This window comes from Pelobates fuscus, chromosome 5 (genome assembly GCF_036172605.1).
Source record: "Pelobates fuscus isolate aPelFus1 chromosome 5, aPelFus1.pri, whole genome shotgun sequence".
Classification (NCBI taxonomy): Eukaryota; Metazoa; Chordata; class Amphibia; order Anura; family Pelobatidae; genus Pelobates; species Pelobates fuscus.
Genome location: NC_086321.1, coordinates 76,682,509 through 76,701,667, shown reverse-complemented (window position 1 = coordinate 76,701,667; position 19,159 = coordinate 76,682,509). Strand labels below are relative to the sequence as shown.

At 40.9% G+C, this 19,159-nt stretch overlaps 1 protein-coding gene across 1 annotated transcript in view; it reads left to right on the top strand.

The window, feature by feature from the left end:
* Window positions 1-885: 885 nt before the first annotated feature.
* Window positions 886-19,159, top strand: part of OXCT1 (3-oxoacid CoA-transferase 1) — a 99,125-nt gene continuing 80,851 nt past the window's right edge. The window contains exons 1-5 of the mRNA XM_063454007.1: window positions 886-1,055; window positions 3,360-3,468; window positions 5,293-5,383; window positions 16,108-16,243; window positions 17,531-17,680. Of these exons, the coding sequence (XP_063310077.1) occupies window positions 951-1,055; window positions 3,360-3,468; window positions 5,293-5,383; window positions 16,108-16,243; window positions 17,531-17,680 (591 nt within the window). The 5' untranslated portion in view covers window positions 886-950. The remainder of the gene's footprint in view (window positions 1,056-3,359; window positions 3,469-5,292; window positions 5,384-16,107; window positions 16,244-17,530; window positions 17,681-19,159) is intronic.

Genomic DNA, 19,159 nt, shown 5'->3' with positions numbered 1-19,159 from the left:
GCTATGGACCAGGAAGTTTCCTCTAGTGGCTGTCTAGCAGACAGCCACTAGAGGTGGAGTTAACCCTGCAAGGTAATTATTGCAGTTTATGAAAAACTGCAATAATTACACTTGCAGGGTTAAGAGTAGTGGGAGTTGGCACCCAGACCACTCCAATGAGCAGAAGTGGTCTGGGTGCCTGGAGTGTCCCTTTAAGCAACATACACCCCAAATAGTTGTCTCTCAGTACAATTTGTTGCTTAGCGAATAAATGACATGGTTATTTTAAAAACTTCAGCCAAAATAATGGAACAGGAAGCATTCTCTCAGTGAGGTATTATTTGTTTATAAAATATTTTACCAGAAAGAATACATTGAGATTTCTCTCGTTTTCAAGTATGTCCTAGGTCCACAAAACATTGCATTGATACAATAGGGTACAATAAAACACAGAAACAATATTAATACACAATATATACAAAATTTTACATCAGGTGTGTTCTGTTTTGAGATATGTAGAGAGGGATCTCTTAAAGGACTCTAGGCTTGGGGAAGATTTGAAAGCGTTTCACAATTACATAAAAGGTATGCTATGATTGACTGTTTTAGCCTAAATCTTTAAATTCATTTTGAATTCCTAACACTTCCCACGTTATTGAATAACATGTCTCACCTGACTGTGCACGGCCAAATCAAACCATAACAAAACACACACACAGAAAGCAACATATTCTAGCTGTAAAGATTTCCTTATTTCAATCAGCTTCGTTTAGCTGTCAGTGGGAATACAGAGAGCAGCACTGTAACATTGTATCAGTACTCCTTTCACCAGAAATTCCCAGCCTTGCTGGGTGGCAACCTATCAGCATCTCCCCTCCTCCCATTAGACAGACACCTCCCCCCTCCAGTAGCAGCGGCCTTTCCTAATTTGAGCTCAGTGATCCCAGTAGCTGCAAGCCCTGCTCTGCTGCATGATGTCTGCTTGTAAATTCTTCTCCACTGTCAGAGGCCTCACTTTGCAGGCAAAATGGACCCAGAGGATGAGTGCTGGTGCAGCCTGGATGGTACACAGTAAGGTATGCTGCAAGTGCTTCATATGCTTGTGTGCCCAGCTATGTACCAACTATGCCTATTTCCAGCTCCTTGGCAGGGGTTCACCACATTCCTGGCAATGGGCTCCTGGCTCCCTGCTAAGTGCATTGTTAGTTGGGAAGACTTAGATTGCTGCACAGTCATGTGAAACTGCCTCAGTGTTTACCAGTTCTTTAATTAAAAGTAAACACTGCTTTAAGAAACATATTGGATGTCTGGTTTCCATTAGAGCGTACTGACTGCCAGGTCTGTGTGTGACATATTGCTCAGAAACAGAGACTGCTGTCACTTCCACGCTTTGTCACTTTAGTATGACAGGTTCTGAAACAGTGCCGTTCCAGAATAAAAACCTGCCCTTCACACACCCTTTGTTTACCCTTCTGTATCTATGGATTGGCTTGTACTGTACAATGTAAACAATGTGACTGTGACCTTGAAAAGCCTGGTGTCTCGAAATCAAGTTGACACAAAGCATTATGATCCCCCCAGCCTGTGTCCCTGTTCTGATTTAACCCCTTAAGAACACACGACATGTCTGACATGTCATGATTCCCTTTTATTCCAGAAGTTTTTAAACAGGGTTATTTACTAAAGTGAGAATTCTAAAGGATTTCCAATTTGAAGACTATGGTAGCCAAACTGAAAGCCCAGATGACTAACAGAATTTTTCCAGTTGAGATATTTTGACGGTATATTTGAAATTCACTTTGAATTCTCATTTTGTAAGTGGCAGGATGAGAGGTTGATATCTAATTGGGCTTTGGTTAATGCTTGTGATTAAACGGTCGTCCCTAGAACTCTAAAATCAAAGACTGTGTGACTGTTTAACGATTGTACTGAAGCAATTCGTCCCCAATATGCCCTCTGGGTAGGATCCTAGAAAGCCACTTATTTTCTCTGTACCCATTTAGATAATAGGACTTGCAGTTTACCTCCTATTTTAGCTAAAGTTTGTTTGATATGCAGGTAATGGCAGAATTCAGGAATAAATAACTGATCTGGAACAAAAAAAAAAAACTATGTTCTAGTGAAGTCACAGCTTGTTTATTTTAGTCTTCTTTTTGCAATTTGAATTTAAATTAGCAACGATTTGGAGTTCAATGAACACACCCAAAGAGGTTAATTCCTTAGTCCTGGGCTTAACACATTTGCTTGGATTCTAGGAACCAGCTAAAAGTTGGGAGGCATTTTTTTTTCTTTTGAATGGCAAAATACAACTCTTAAAGGGACACTATATCACTATAGTCACCAGAATCACTACAGCATAATGTAGTGGTTCTGGTGCAAAGACCTGTCCATGCAACTTGCGATTGTAAACACTGCCTATTCTAGAAGATGTCCAGTCTCTCCACACTCTGCATGGAGTCACTGAATGCTCCTTATAGAGATGCATTGATGCAATAAATCTTCGAGGAGATGATGATGATTGCTGCAGCACAGCGCTTGTGCAATAACCTCCCAATACTTTCCTATTGGAAAGTATTTGCTAAGATTTTCAAGAACGATGATTTCAGCCATGGAGGTGGAGCCGGCCACTGTGAAACCGGCACAGTGTGGGGGAAAAAGATGAGTAAAAACCCTTTTCCAAGTGTTTTAGAAGGCAACTGGCTACCTATAAAGACACACACACATTGACAGACCTAAAGACACACACAAATTATTATTTTTTTAATTTATGATGGTCCAGTGTGTCGGCTGAAATATTTAAGCTCTTCTTGCTGTGCACTCTCGTGCGCCTTTTAGTGATGCTGGGACCGGAGTAACGTCATCTCCCAGCACCCCAAATCACAGTGAAAACTTAACTTTTATTTTCCACAGTTAAGAGATCGATGTTTCAATTTGTAACCCAAATTGTCATCAGGATAAAGGATTAATATATGATTTTTAACATTTTGCAAAATGTATTAAATCATTTTGAAAAGCTTATCCAAAAATATTAATCAAGACCTCTGTTTGGTCTAAATTTTGCAATAGTTCAGTGAATAAACCAATGAGTTGAAGCGGTTTTGTTTATTAGAAGTACGACTATAAAAGCAATTTAAAAAAAACAAAAAAACCCCTCCAGGAAAGCTTTTTTTTTTTTCTCTATTAGAGCCTCTGAAAACACAGGGTTTTGCTATTATTTGTGTGCATGTTGGAGTGCTTTACAGGCTCCTTGTAACTCAGTGACCATAGAACTGTTAATATAAGGTCACCTTTACAAGGGTAATTGTGTGTGTGTAATGGAGACTCATTGCTAATCTTCCTACTTAACTCTTTACACTGACTCGCTGATTCTTTTGTCATAGGGCTCTGCTTGCAGTTTTTCCACCAGCAGTAATCATTACGCTAAATTCTACAGTGATCCAGTGCAAGCGGTAATAGACATACCAGACGGATCAACGCTACTTGTTGGTGGTAAATATCATTGTCCTTTATAATCTGTCAATAATGTACAGTCATTTTACACTGTTTCATATCAATTGTCTGCAGTAGAATAGTTTTTATTTTAACAGTTTTTAAGGAATAAAGATGAATCCCTTTTAACCTGCCCGTCTCATTTATTATGTGTATCGGTCATTCAAAAACCTCTTTACGACACTCTATGGAATTTACATTTTAGCTATATGTAGGATTCTGAGATATTTTGATGATGTCACTAATCTTCGAAGATTCTCCCTAAAAGCAAAGCAGGGCAATTCTAAATGCTCTCAGCCAATGAGTGAGGGCTTGCATTGGCCATGCTTTGTCTGTCTGTAGAAGCATCTGGCTTCTCTTGCTGGAGAAAACCAGATGCAGCACGGGCAGTTGCAGAAGAGTTGCCAAACTGTTCTAAAACAGATCAGTAAGTTACATTAGGATGGCACAGATCACTCAGCTCTCATGTGTTTAACCCCTTAAGGACACATGACATGACATGTCTGACATGTCATGATTCCCTTTTATTCCAGAAGTTTGGTCCTTAAGGGGTTAAGCACAGCCTATACTGCAGTGACATATAGCATGATAAGAAATACTGTGTGCTTCAATGTCCCTAGTTATATATTAGGAGGGCTCTGTCAATGAGAGGGCAAATGGCCCAAAATATCCTCAGTATTATTATAATTTATATTCCGCAGCGCTTTACAATAAATGAGACAATTACACAGTGACTCAGGAACAATAGGTAGATGAGGGCCCTGCTAAAACGAGCTTACAGTCTAGGGGAGGTGGGGTGCAAAGTCACAACAGGACCGCAAGGGTGGCAGCCACCAAACAAGGTGGAGTGTGGCTCTTTAGGAGAGCAAGAGGCTGACATGGAAAAGTGTAGATAAGTTATTCTGGGAGTCCATAAGCATATTGGTTTAGTACCAGCTACTGTACCAAGGATGACCTCAACCTGCAATCCATTCTGGTTCTGTAGTGTCTTGATATTTAACACTGGGCAGTGATCACCTCTCTATTCACTAAACAGATGCAATATGTTATGTTGTCTGTTACTGCTGTACTTCTAAGGCAAATTGTGCTGCTGTGATCTAAGAATATGATAACCCCTGTGAGTTAATGAACAGAATAAATCTAGAATTCTGTAATTATAATTTTAAGTTTGTTGCTATGTGTGACATGCATCTTTTTAATACTATCACACTTAGTAAGATACAGAAATACATTATCAACTGACTCTTCTTCGTGGATGCCCCCTGTGTGTATTATGCACGACCAGCTAACAAAACAAACATGTTTCTAAATATTTTAATTCCCCCGCCCCCCCCCCCCCCCCGTGTCATTTGCCTTACAGGCAATGGCAGGTAACTATAGCGTATATGTATCACATTGTTATTGATTTTGTACCAGGAAAATGTATTAACTAAATTTGTATGCATACTTGTAGTGTGATAGTGGGGGACAGAGTCTCTTTTTAAAGTGAAAGGTTATGAACCATTTACTTTATATAAAAGGATATCCTGGTGTTTATCCATTACTTAGCACCAATCCAGCATATCTTGCACTGCCATCGTACAAGCGTCACCCTCTGTCTCCTGTGTCCAGCTCCATCCAACTTAATTCGTTTTGGGTGGTAACACTTCCCCCAAGCAGGCTGCCCTTCTCTCCTAAGAAGTTTCTGCACTGGTGTTAGCATGAAGTCCTGTCAAATTACATGCTTGCGAGAGGAATAATTGCCGCAACTACAGCAGCTGTAGGTGTGCTGTTGGCATGTACAGTGGGTCATTATTGAAGGTTATTGTGTATTTTATCTTCTAGGATTTGGTTTGTGTGGCATTCCAGAAAACCTTATTGCTGGGCTTCTTAAAACTGGCATCAACGGAATCACAGCTGTCAGCAACAATGCTGGGTAAGTACAGGAGTAATGGGTAGAGTGTATAGAAAATACTTCTGTACATAAATGTAGAAGACTTTTATTTATATAGCTGTAACAGGTCATATTTTAGCAGAGAAACGGTGTAGAAGTGGAGTAGATATAGTGTATACGTTTATATTCGTTCATACATTTGAACTTGCACAAATAGCAGTTTGTAGAAGGGAGGTACAAGAAGTGTATTAACTGTTTGTAATCCATAGGGCTTACAGAAGACCTTTGGCAGTAGCCCCTTTTCAAGAGACTGCGGGCCCTCTAAAACTAAAACACAATTAGTCTGCATTTCAGACAAGTATAACTGTCCTTTGACTGTTTCAGCACAAGCAGTAGTTGACCTATACCATAATTTGATTAATAATTTACCAGTGTTCTGTACATCATATCTTAATGAGGTAGCTCTAGGCAGCCATAGTACGAGATAAATGAATAGATAAGTACGAAATTCACTGTAATCAAGAAATAAGAGAGATTTGTAATTTGTTTAGATGATAATGAGCAAATTAGGAGTTGTTTGGGTTTATTTCTTTATTTTTCAGTAAGGTTTATAAATATGCTTGCTTATGGTAGAATCCCTCCATGATATGTTTAACTTTCTGCCAATTGATTACACTTTAAAGAGCTTGCACTGCACTTTCCCCTTGCATAAAAAAAAAAAAAAAGTATTTACTTATTTTTAAAAAGCATGCTCCAACAGCTGTCTATTTGTAGACTTCCCCCATTTAACAACTACACCACACCAGGCTAAAAGCTTGTCACTTACTGGAAAATAAATGTAAAGGAATATACTAAGCACTATAACTATTGCAGTGTGCTGTGGTGGTTATGGTGTCAGGAAGTTCCTCATGCAGCTGCCAGATTGACAGTCACTAGAGTTGTTTCTAGGCATTATTATTAATTTTATCGCCATTTATATAGTGCCAACAGATTCCGTAGCGCTTTACAATACTATAAGAGGGGGGATTTAACTATAAATAGGACAATAACAAAAAACTTACAGGAACGATAGTTTGAAGAGGACCCTGCTCAAACGAGCTTACAGTCTATAGGAGGTAGGGTGTAAAACACAATAGGACAGGAAATAGCAATCAAAAAGGGTGAGTGAGGCAGAGCTGGAGGAGAGAGTAGAGTGCTGCCCTTTAGGAGAGAGCAAGAGACAGGTATGTGAGGTAGAGGTTACTCTGGGAGGCCATAAGCTTTCCTGAATGCCTTTTTGCATACACAGTGATAAAACGGCAGGGACAGACTATAGACACCACAACCACTACATTAAGCTGTAGTGTTTTTGGTGACTATAGTGTTTCTCTAATTGAGATGAAGTTGTTATAGGGGCTGGGATGAGTGGGACTGTGCTTTTAGTTTGCTGATCTAGACTGCACTGTCTACATACTGTTCTAACCTCCCCTCCCTATTTCTGAACACAAAGTTCTTTCATTCTTTGTATAACCTTTTTCAACAAAAATGGAAAATTAGAGGTGTCTAATGATGCACTTGTGCTGCCGAGGACAGTTGGGAACATCAGGGACCAAAATCGAAACCGCAAACGAGGCCCCCAAAATCGAGACTCTTAGGAAGTCTGCTATATTATTGAAAGAATGTTAAGACATAGAATGTAACTTACTTTTTAATAATATAAGCAAAACCTAATCATGCAATGTCATTTTGTATAGAGACTGGCAGTTTCCCAGAAACTTGCCCTCTTTGTAAACCTGGACTGTCTCTTCCTCACCGCATATACCTGGGAGGGTTTAGCAGCAGTATAAAGTCACACAGCAGTGGAGATCTTTCAATATTTTATTATGGATTCATGCTGTTTCTGAGCTCATGAAAAACTTTCTATTTATTTTTCATCTTTCTTTAACAAAATATCTTTTTGCAGTACTTTATTTTTTATTTTTTTATTCTCTGTTTGAATAAGGTTTTTGGTAGATTCAGTTGGCTAATATGCATGATAAGAGAGAAGATAAGTGATTGGAAGCGAGGTAATCTAATCTGTGCAATATATAGCCACTGTTCTATCCTTGGAACATGTGACATGCATGTACAACAGCTGCTCATAGTAACCTAGTCAGTTTTCTTTTGCCTAATTGCAAAAATAAAGTGTTTTTATAATTGTCCCTGCATGGGGAAAAAACCCAAGATGCACCCGTTTTCCCCTCAAATCCATCTACAAGGGTATGACTTGATCAATGGGTGCAAATAAAGTTTAAATATATACAGTACATATTCACACACATAATTACAAAGAGTTAGAGCATTTTGGCCAGGCTTAATTTTTATCAGTATACGTCATGCCAGATCCCCATATAGGTCATTAGGATGTTTTGGCTGTAAGTTGCAGTGTGCACCTCAGGCTTTGTTGCGTAAAAAGAGACACATTGTTAGTAGAGGCACGATCGCCATCAAAATTATTAGGGACCTTTACATAACCACTGGGAAGGCACACACATATATATTTTAATATATAATTACACTTCATCTATGTGGCATTGTGCACATATTGCTGTGCTCACATTTGCACTTATGAACATGATCGTTGTGATTGCATTTTGCACTTTTATGCACATCATTATTTGCACAAATTTGCACTTTTTTTTATATGCATTATGTATTTTGCACATTTATGTGTTCACATTTTTGTATTTCATCCTTCAGCCCTTCATCCTTCTGAGGCAGATAAAATGAGTACCATTAAATTGGGTAATAGTAACAACCCCTGGATGTTGGGCTATGGTAACACCCCCAGGACGTACTTGAAAACCAGAGTAATCTGAATGTACCTTTCATGGTTAAATACTTTATTATTTGCACATATTGTGCTTACATTTTGCCCTTGCCATATGTGCACTTTCTTTGCACTTTATGTATATGGGCCATGTTCTTATGCTTTGCACTTATGCATGTGGCTTTGGATTCACATTAAAAGGAACCTATAGTGCCAGGAAACAGCTGTTTCCTGGCACTATTGGTTTAAAAGGTGCACCCCTCCCGCGGGGCTGAAGGGATTACCTGAATCCAGCGCCGATGTCCCTCATAGCAAGGTCAGGCTCCGTACTTGCTCCTCCATGCCGACTTAAACCGGCGGGGGAGACTTAATGCGCATGTGCGACAATAGGCATTCTCGCATTAGCATTTCCCCATAGGAAAGCATTATTCAATGCTTTCCGATAGGGAAAATCTGATACTGGAGATCCTTGTGCAGAGCGTGAGGACGTCCAGTGTCAGATAACGGACCAAAGGTCCATTTCGATTCTGGAAGCGCCCTCTGGAACTGCATTGTTTAACATTGCAGCACTAAGTGCAATAGGGACACATCACCCAGACCACTTCAATGATCTGAAGTGGTCTGGGTGCTTACAGTGTCCCTTTAAGTACTTTTATGTCCCATAATTAAGATATATTAGGAATGGGTATTTATTTGCACTAGTGTATTAACTGTATGGTAGTTGGTACACTTATTGCACAGGTACAGTGTTTTTACGGAATAGAATTTATTTAGTATGGGGTTATGGGTTGTGTGTTGACTTTTTTTTTTTTCATATGGTGGCACTATTGTATAATGTCTGTATTTTTATGCTGGAAACTGGTAGTAATGAAGGATTGTATTCTTGCGTATTAGGGAATTGTGGTATTAAGTACAGCTTGGAAAGCTGACCTGTGGAAGCAGGGCCGGCCTTAGGCATTTGGGCGCCCTGTGCAAAAAATCTTCACAGCGCCCCCCCTTCCCGTCCCCCCCCTCCCCCACTCCTTACCCCTTCCCACACACCCTGTCACACACCCTGTCGCGCGCGCAGACAGTCGCGCGCGCAGACAGTCGCGCGCGCAGACAGTCGCGCGCGCAGACAGTCGCGCGCGCAGACAGTCGCGCGCGCAGACAGTCGCGCGCGCAGACAGTCGCGCGCGCAGACAGTCGCACACACGCACTCACCCACATTAACACATTTTTTAACATTTATTTAGACACCCCCCCCCCCCCCAGCCTCCTTACCTTTGGGAATGCTGGGGGGGGGGGGGGGGTCTCTTCCTCCCTGGTGGTCCAGTGGCTGCTGGGCTGGGCGGGCGGCGCTGGCGGGCGGCTGGCGAGGGAGCACTTCCTCTGAGCTGTTTGTTTAGCTCCCTCGCGCGCCGCAGAGTGAGGCTGGGAGCCGGAATATGACGTCATATTCCGGCTCCGCCTCCCAGCCTCACTGTGCGGCGCGCGAGGGAGCTGAGCATACAGCTCAGAGGAAGTGCTCCCTCGCCAGCCGCCCGCCAGCGCCGCCCGACCGCCCAGCAGCCCGGCATGTCTGTTAGCCGCAAGGCTAACAAGACATTTGCCTTGGGCATTTGGGGGCGGCTTTTTTTGCCGCCCCCTGGAAAATGCCGCCCAAAGCAAATGTCTTGTTAGCATTGCGGCTAACAGACATGCCGTGTGAGCTATGCGGCCGCATGGCGCCCCCTGCACCATGGCGCCCTGTGCGGCCGCACAGCTCGCACACCCCTAAGGCCGGCCCTGTGTGGAAGTAAATTTTTAAATAGTATAGTATAATTTTTTTTTTATAAATTACTGCTGCATTTTCTGTTGAGGCCAACTGTTTCATTGCCCTTGTATGCACATGCATATCTGTTCAAAATGTTTTAGGGCACATGCAAAGACCATGTGTCCAAATAAAATGTATTCCAAGCCTTACCTAACGTCCATTAATATGCCAGTATTTACTGCATTTATGTCTCAGCACCCATCTAGACACCTAAGACTTTCTTATCTCTGGTTTAACAGAAGGCTTCCACACAGGTATCCTACACATACCAGCCGAAACTCTGTAATGCCCTAATCTACAATCCGCACAGCACAACCCCACAGCGGTTGACACCCTCATAGCCCAAGAAGTGGCTGAGGGCTTCGTATTGGGGCCTTTCAAAACTCCTCCACTCATAGAATGGCGCACTAACCCCATTGGTGTTGTCACAGGGAAATCTTCCCTAAAACAGAGACTCCTTATTGATTTATCAGCACCCCATTCATCGGCCAACCCCAGTCTTAACTCACTCATACCCTCTGAGGAATTCTCCCTGCAATACACCACTATAGATCACGCCATTACCGCTATCATACAAGCAGGGGTTGGAGCCTGGCTTAGTAAGACCGACATTACTAACTCCTTTAAGTTACTACCAATCCACCCCACACCGTGGTACCTGCATGGCATCAAATGGTCCGGGAACTACTACTTTTTCTCCCGTTTAACTTTTGGGTCCAAAAGTAGCCCAGCTATTTTCAACACATTTGCCGAAGCATTGTGCTGGTTACTGTTGAACATAGCCAGATGCCCTACGGTATTACATTACCTGGACGATTTCCTACTGGTCGAGGAGAATACTTCCCCTCCTACTAGTCTCAAAGCTACCACTAAGCTATTTGAGCAACTAGGTGTACCTATCTCCCCTAAGAAACAGAGGGGCCAGACACGGTTATCACTTTTCTGGGTATCCAATTAGACTCAGCCACAATGCAAGCGAGCCTACCACACGACAAGATAGAGAATATTCTCACTTACATAAACAGCTACCTTCAGCTCGGTACTTGCAACCGCAAAGAGCTACAGTCCCTGCTGGGATCACAAATTTTGCTATGCGCATCATGCCTCAAGGCCGCTCCTTTATATCACGACTATTGCATCTTTTCCCACTTTTCCTACATGACACGCACAGGTTGTCCTTAGATACCCAAGCTACGGCAGATCTAAACATGTGGAAGATATTTTTAACCACTTGGAATGGTAACAGTATGTTCCTCCCTCAATTGACTGACTCATCTCCTACCATTTGGTCAGATGCGGCATCTACCACAGGTTTTGCAGCAATTTTTGGGAACGAATAGCTTTGGGGCAGCTGGCCTTCAGCATTGCAGGATTTTGAAGGTTTTTCCACTACCTCAGCTCTTTTTGAGATCTATCCCATTGTGGCGGCTGCCGTAGCATGGGGTCATTTATGGGCTAATATGCCTGTGCGTTGTTACTCAGACAACCAGGCAACCTGTCACATCATCAACAAAGGTCGTTCCAAATCCCTTACGATCATGAGATTTCTGAGGAAACTCACTTGGTTGGCAGCTTGTCATAATTTTTTCCTATGTTGTTTCCGTGTTCCAGGTGTATGTAACACAGCTGCTGACAATTTATCTCGCTTCAAATTTCAGGCGTTTCATCAAGCACTCCCGTCAGCTGCGCCCATAGCCACCATCACTCCAACATTTCAACAACTCATACTGGGCTAGAAACCATCATGCAGCACAGCAGGACATTGTCCCAATTGGCAATATCAAACAATACACACAAAACATACAACAGGGCTTTCACACTTTTCAAAAGATTCCTTCTGGAACATAACATCATGCAACCATTCGTTATGACATCTTTTTTGGGATTTGCTTCTTTTTGCCACCTTAAACTTAAAATGTCATATAACACCATCAAACTCCATCTCACTGGCATTCAACACCATATGCTAATCTTACACCCAAATAACAACAGTTTCATGGCCTCTCTCCAGATTAAGACCATACTCAGAGGTATTCAGAAATCAGAACCCACACATACAGCCCAGAGGCTACCCATAGATAACCATATCTTTGTCTAACCTGCTTGACTTAAAACCATTTGACACCAATACAAATTCTATCATCAAAACAGATAGATTTCTATGGATTTCTAAGACCTAGAGCGTTTACTACAACCACCACGACCCAAACTACTCCTTTCCTCCTCTATTCCCACCTGACAAAACATATCGATCATTCCATCCTGACTTCACCTCACTCCAAAACCAGTCAGCACATGCCCGTAAACATTCCGTACTATCCCACGCACAATAGATGGTGTCCCGTCAGGGTTCTTGATGCATGCATACATACAGCATCATTACTTACTGCCCTCAAAACCATTACTACAGCTACAAGGTTCAGTACTCACCACTACAACCTTCATGACCCACGTTAGGTCCTTGCTCACACAACTGGGCCTCAACGCAGCCAACTACTCAGGGCACTCCTTTCGTATAGGAGCAGCGTCCACATACTTTTTATTATCCTACATTTATTTATGGTATTTCACACTGTACTATCATAAGCACCTAACACAAATATATATATATATATATATATATATATATATATATATTCTCATAATTACACACTTCCGGATGCGCACTGCTAGACACACAAGCATATACTTGTACACCCTTCCGCACATACACAGGTACACTGTGCAACGCACATACCAACACACACTCACACAAATATATTTACATATAGCTGGTTGCGTCCACCTTCATTATTCTTAACTTTTTCCAGCAGAGTGTGACTTCCCTGGGGTTCAGCGGGGCGGAGCTGTGCTACAAGTTGTGGGCGGCCCTTCTTCCAGTTTCCACTATGTGCAAGGAGGAAGGGATATTCTATTACTTACTCCTAGTACTTCTGTATAGGAAGAGAATGGTACACTCCACATGATTCTGTAACAGGCCTAGCCCAGTTAGGGAAGACATTTTATGTGTTACCAACCGGACACCTTAATCGAATATCGGCTGTACCCCCATTATGGTGACCGTGGGTAAACAAAACAAAGCTTTAGTAAGTGGGGAAATAAGCATCAACAAGAGGCCTGAACATATCTAATTTAATCCAGGCTATAGTAATTAATTATTATTATTATTATTATTATTATTGCCATTTATAGAGTCTCCAAGAATTAGGGATCGAATGTTAGAAGAGAGGAAGTAGGGTAGCCAGGCAGCAAAGTGGTCAAGGAAGAGGAGAGGGGAACCAGGGGGACGATAGATAACGGCAATGTTAGCTGAAAAGGCGAATTGAATGAATTTCAAATGATGGGAAAGAGAGGGAATGGGGGGTGGGCAGGGTTTTAAAAGAGCAGTGGGGTGAGAGGAGAAAATTTGTTTCAACACTGGATCAGTGCATATTTTAGCAGTGTTTATTAGTCTACAGTTGCATCCTGGCGTTTTATAAACTGTGTGAGCCATCAGGTACTCTTTACAGGGGACAACAATCTAGAGGTTTGTTGGTAATAAATAAACTGACTGTTTAGCAAAGAAAATCAATAGCGTGTATTAATGAGGCCTTATAGTTGCATATCACCACTGGTTGATGTTGTATTCTAAAGTGGGGTATGGTGAGTTCCTCGGTGTATCTTTTAAGATTTTTGTGTCTACCTAGACTTTAATCACCCATTGCTTCAAAATCCCACTTAAAGAGAACCCTGTTTACTGGCCAGGCTTTGTTTTTTTCCATGTAGGCATTAGTGTGCCACAAATGTATCAACTTGTTTTTGAAGCTGTTGTCAGACATTGTGTCATCAGCTAAAATATATTCTGGAAAGTTATTCTTTGTTTATAACCATTGTTGGGTTTGTGAAATCCTCTTATTCAGAATACCTTAATTTAATAGTCCTTATAAAAAAAAGTCAGCCCATCCTTTTACATAAGAAGTAAATAAGTCATCGGCCTTACCATGTTCATGATTGCTTGGGGTGTGTGTCTGTGTGTATATATGTTTATATTCTATAATCTGTGACTGAAAAGGGGACGAGGTAATGATGGAAAATGACATGTGTGGCATGCTTTAAAAGTGGTCTGTTACCGGCACCTCAGCAAATAAAGGTTAAAGCTTAATCCAGCCATGTATTGGATTTAGCATTTTTGTAGCAGTAACGGAGACATTTGATAATACAGACTGTGCGTGCTGTGCCAAGTATTCTCATGTCAATGGTTACTCTGTACATGGGATTTGCCTTTGTTCCAGTTTATGGGTTTAAACTTTGATATTGGCATCTTGCATGGAATTGCACAAGGCTTCTAATAAAATGGCATATCGTTAAAAAATAAATAAATACAAAACTGATTATATTGCTCCCTAGAATGAAATACAACTGGTGCCCCTGCTTCATAGCATAACATTCAGATTCCACATTGCATTATGCAACTGTTTTTACATCCAACATAGTCTTAAATGGGTACTAGGAGACTCCTAACTTAAATACAAAGTTAGAGTAAAAAAAATATTTTAAAAACCTTACTCGGATGGCTCATAATGTAGTATCAAAACAAAACAAAAAAAAACAGCAACCTTTAAACTAAACTATTCCTTAAAACAGCATTACAACTTTTTTAAAAATTTTTTTTACATTTTTGCTCTGTGTAAGAAATAGTAAGGACTACTTTTTGGCATGGGGAGTTTGATTTTTGTCAGTTCCCTTTTAGTTGCTAAGCTACTCAATCAGTTAAAAGGATCCCACAAACGGGCAAACTGCAGACATTTTGAACAGAGGAGAACAAAGTGGAGGCACACAGGCATTGAGATCTGGTACAAGAAAATAAAAATATATAACTAAAAGCAAGTAAGTAGCAATGGAGTGATTATGATCATTAAGATAGAAGAGGCATACGGAAAGGAAACTGAGTCTGCTTGGTGCAGGCCTTAATATGGTCTTCATTTATGAAAGCCTGTGGATTGCGCTACCTTCATTGGCACACACTAATATATGAAGCCGTGCGTCAGGCTATTGCTTAGCCTGTGCCCAAATTCTGCCTGGCTTTCTCCTTAATGCTGATGTCTTGTTCTTTACATATTTAAAATAGTTGTAATGTTCATCAACAAGAGAAATTGTCATATGATTTTTTTTTTTGGGGGGGCGTAATGCAGCCGTGCCATTTGCTAAACACTGCCTAGAAAGGAGGAGGGACAAAACGTGATCTATTGAGCTGTGATATCACACAGCTCTGTTCAGGAACCACCAAGAAGGCAGGGGTATTTTAGTATGGGGCGAAGTACAACAGAGAAGGCAGGGGTATTTTAGGCTAAAGAGCTGTATTATGCCCAATCGTTGTTTTAATGGAGTTATGGCAACGTGACCTTCTTGGCATGTTCACATTTAAGGATCACTAAAGTCACCATAAATACTTCATCTTAATGAAGTGGTCTGGGTGCAGTGGCTTTGTCATTTTACCCTGCAATATAAAATATTGCAGTTTTGTAGAAACTACAATATATACATTGCAGAGTTAAATATGTCTAAAGTGGCTGTCAAACTTTCTCATCCAGAAACAAGTGAAACTCTGTCCCGGAATCAAATGCTGTTGATGGCAGCATTTGATTGGAGGAGTGCGTTGTTTGGCTGCTCATGCGCATTTCCAATCCATCCAACGGATTGGATTAGATTGTGGGTGATGTCAACCTGGATGCGGACATCACCATTGGAGGAGCTGGATACTGCAGTGGAGTCCCGACACTGGAAATAAACTAATTTGTCTTCATTTAACTTAATTTTACTAATCAAAGGGGGTGGACAATAGTCACTTCACTATAAGGTAACCTTTTCAGAAAATTATTTTCAATATAATATTGATATTTTCAGAAATGTAGGTACCCTTTAAACCCCATTCCTTTGTGCTTATTGCTCAAGGAGCAGCCTATTTTCACTCAATGGAGGAATTTACACTCTGCCTTGGCCTTACAAACTTTCACATGGCATGCACACACTGCAAGTTAGTGGGCAAACACTGTGCACAACCCCGATCACAAAACTGTGCAAGGGATGTCCCTGAAATGCTGCTGTGGTCTGACCTAAATACTTTGTAAACCACTGCCAGATTTTAATAAACCACATATCCTTGAAAAAACAAAAATAAGATGTTTAATGTTTTGCACTTTGCAGCGTTGATAACTTTGGCTTGGGTCTCCTGCTTAAGACAAATCAAATAAAGCGAATGGTCTCTTCGTACGTGGGAGAGAATGCTGAATTTGAAAGGCAGTATCTTCAAGGAGAGCTAGAAGTGGAGCTTGTACCGCAGGTAATGAACTGTGCTGGCAGACATCGTTAAGAGTTTTCTGTACGTTTCTCATTTAATCATTACTGCACATAAATAAAAAGTGACTTCACTTGGTACAAAATTCAGAAAGATCTCTATAATATTCCCTAAGCTCCTGTTGAGAACTTCAGTTTTGAACACAAAAATAAATCGGCTAACATGTTTTTTTTTTTTTTAATGCTATTAAAGCAACACTCCAAGCACCATAAACACTACAGCACACTGCCCTTGCATCCCCCATATAGATCATCAAACTGTTCTGCTATCTAACTGACAACTTCCCTAGGGACTGACGGTCACCTCCTCTGAGAGCTGGAAACTCTCTCTAAGCCAAGCCCGGTGGCTCTCTGAGCTGGCCCTACATGCCATGGTTTAGCTTAGAAGAGCTATGGAGCTTCTGGCTCTTGGTGGAAGAAGTGACATCACCTGACATAACTGTTGTCAAATTGTTTGAGTACTTTCATTGTGGGGGCAATGGATCGGTGCCAGGACGCTCCTGGTGCCATAACCGATAGTGTATTGTTGTGGTTATGGTGCTTGAAGTGTTTCTTTTAAACACTCTGCATTTTTGTTGGTTACCATTTTTTGCAATTATGGTACCAAGTCTTGAGCAATTTGGTAGCCATTTGTTTGAGTAGTGATAGGCAATCTTTTAGTAAAACTTTTACGTTGGGTACCAGCTGATTGTGCTGTGAATGCATGTGTGTGGGCTGTGTGGGATTTTGTGTGTGGTGTGTAGGTAGGTTGCTTACAGTATTTGTCTCTGTGGTATGTGTGTGTGTGTGGCATGAGGGGCTATCTGTGATGTTGTATATGATGGCTACTTGTGTTATATGAATGTTGTGGAAATGACCTGACTTGAAGTGCCAGATCGCAAACCCACTGGACACCATAGGCAGTCGAGACACTGGGGCACTTTGGGCCAGCTGGAGGGATGTTTTAATCTTTCCATTTGGATCTGCAGACTCTTGTGACATGCAATGGCACCCTGTGTGCCATAGGTTGCTGACCCTGTTCTACAGTATAATTGTTAGCCCATGGTGCTTCTTACATACTGAATTTCTACACAAACACATTTGTTTAATATAGAGGCGATGTAAACCTATGAAAACTCTTGGAAAGTTACCTTTCTCTATTAAAGTCCAATTGCTGGAACGTCAGAGGATCCCCTAGGTACAATGTAACATTTTATTGAATTAGATTTGCTGCCTTGTCTAAGTGCAATAACCAGTTCTTATAAAGTGTTCTGTTTTTATTTTTTTCCACCAGGGAACGCTTGCAGAGAGAATTCGAGCAGGTGGAGCTGGGATTCCAGCATTTTTTACACCCACAGGTTACGGCACATTAATCCAAGAAGGGGGAGCACCAATAAAATATAATAAGGATGGCACCATTGCAATAGCGAGCAAAGCTAAAGAAGTAAGTCCCATTTATTTTGTCCCTTTCTTATTCATTTTTACTGCTCCCAAGGCACTAATAAAATGAACACTTCTCAAATGTATTTGCTGCTGGCAGAGAAAGCAAGGGCTCATAAATGTAGTAATTGTTAAATAAAATATAAATATTTGCTGCCCTCCAGTGGCAGCCTTAGCTCAAGCTTGGAGCACTGTATTGTTTGCTTATTAGTAGTTTTTATATATTTGTTCTATCACTTGAAATAGAATTTTTAACGAATAGCTATAAATGTGTCCAGTAACTTAAGGACCAGTTATGGCCTGTAACTCTGTGTCATAACATGTTTTGTAAAGCGACACTGCTATCATCATCTGCATGAGAGCTCATAGTATAAGTAGGTTATGGTGTAAAGGGTCTGTTGGCTTTGCACACCCAGTTATGGTCACAGACCTATTTTGGAGTTGTTAAACAAAACCTGGATTTTTTTTTTTTTTTCCGGTTTCTGATGCTCTGGTACTGCAATCCATGTTAACCTTTGCACCTTACATTCTGCAAGCTTTGTTTGCAATATGTTAAGATGTATGTGCAATATTTACTATGGTTGGAGGAAAGCAACGGATTGTTCTACCCACACTGCGCAGATTATATAAATTTGACAGATGGAGGCTGCTTGAGTTGTCCCAGCAATCTGTCTGCTTCCTTTGACCATTTTCACCAGTGTATAATCTTGACCCAAAACTTCTTGCCATGATCTCTACATGACACATACTCATCAGTCAGTCATAACCTGGTGGCTTTGACCTCCCATAACTCAGTCACCTGTGAATTTCCAGTGGGCCAGTCCAGACCTGGAGAGCATTAGAAAATCGGCTCATCAGCCTGATCACACTCACGGTGCTGTGTTTGAAAGCCCTGCATGGACCAGATGGCAGTGATTATTTTTTTTTTTTTATAACCCCCCATAAATGGCCTAATACATTCTAATTGTATTGCTTTGCTTCTGTATACATTGTGTGTTGTGGTTTTTATTCCCTGCCCTTTATTTAAAACACATGAGTGTGCTCAGGGAGTAATTTGTGTGAACTGTTAGTAATTTATAAAAATACTAATGCACATGTAAAATAGGTAGCTTTTTCTTGTGGTCTCTTAATATATAAAAGCATTATGAATTGTAGGATTCGTAAAGTGGCAGTGAATGTTCAATTACTTGGACTAGGGATAGCACATTTAGAGATGTGTTCTACACTAGTGATGGGATTTGTCCTTTGTTTATTCACAGCTTCATGTTATCACACACACCAAGAGGCACATTAATAATTTTTTGTGGTTACCCAATGAACAAAAACCTATATATGTCCATAGAATTTGGAAAACAAACATTCAGACTGACACGTGTTCCGTGTAATACATCACTTTTTGAATGACATATGTTTACGGTGTTTTTCACTAAACCATGAATGTTAAGGAATTCACAAAAGAATTGCAAAGTATAGGCAATTTGAA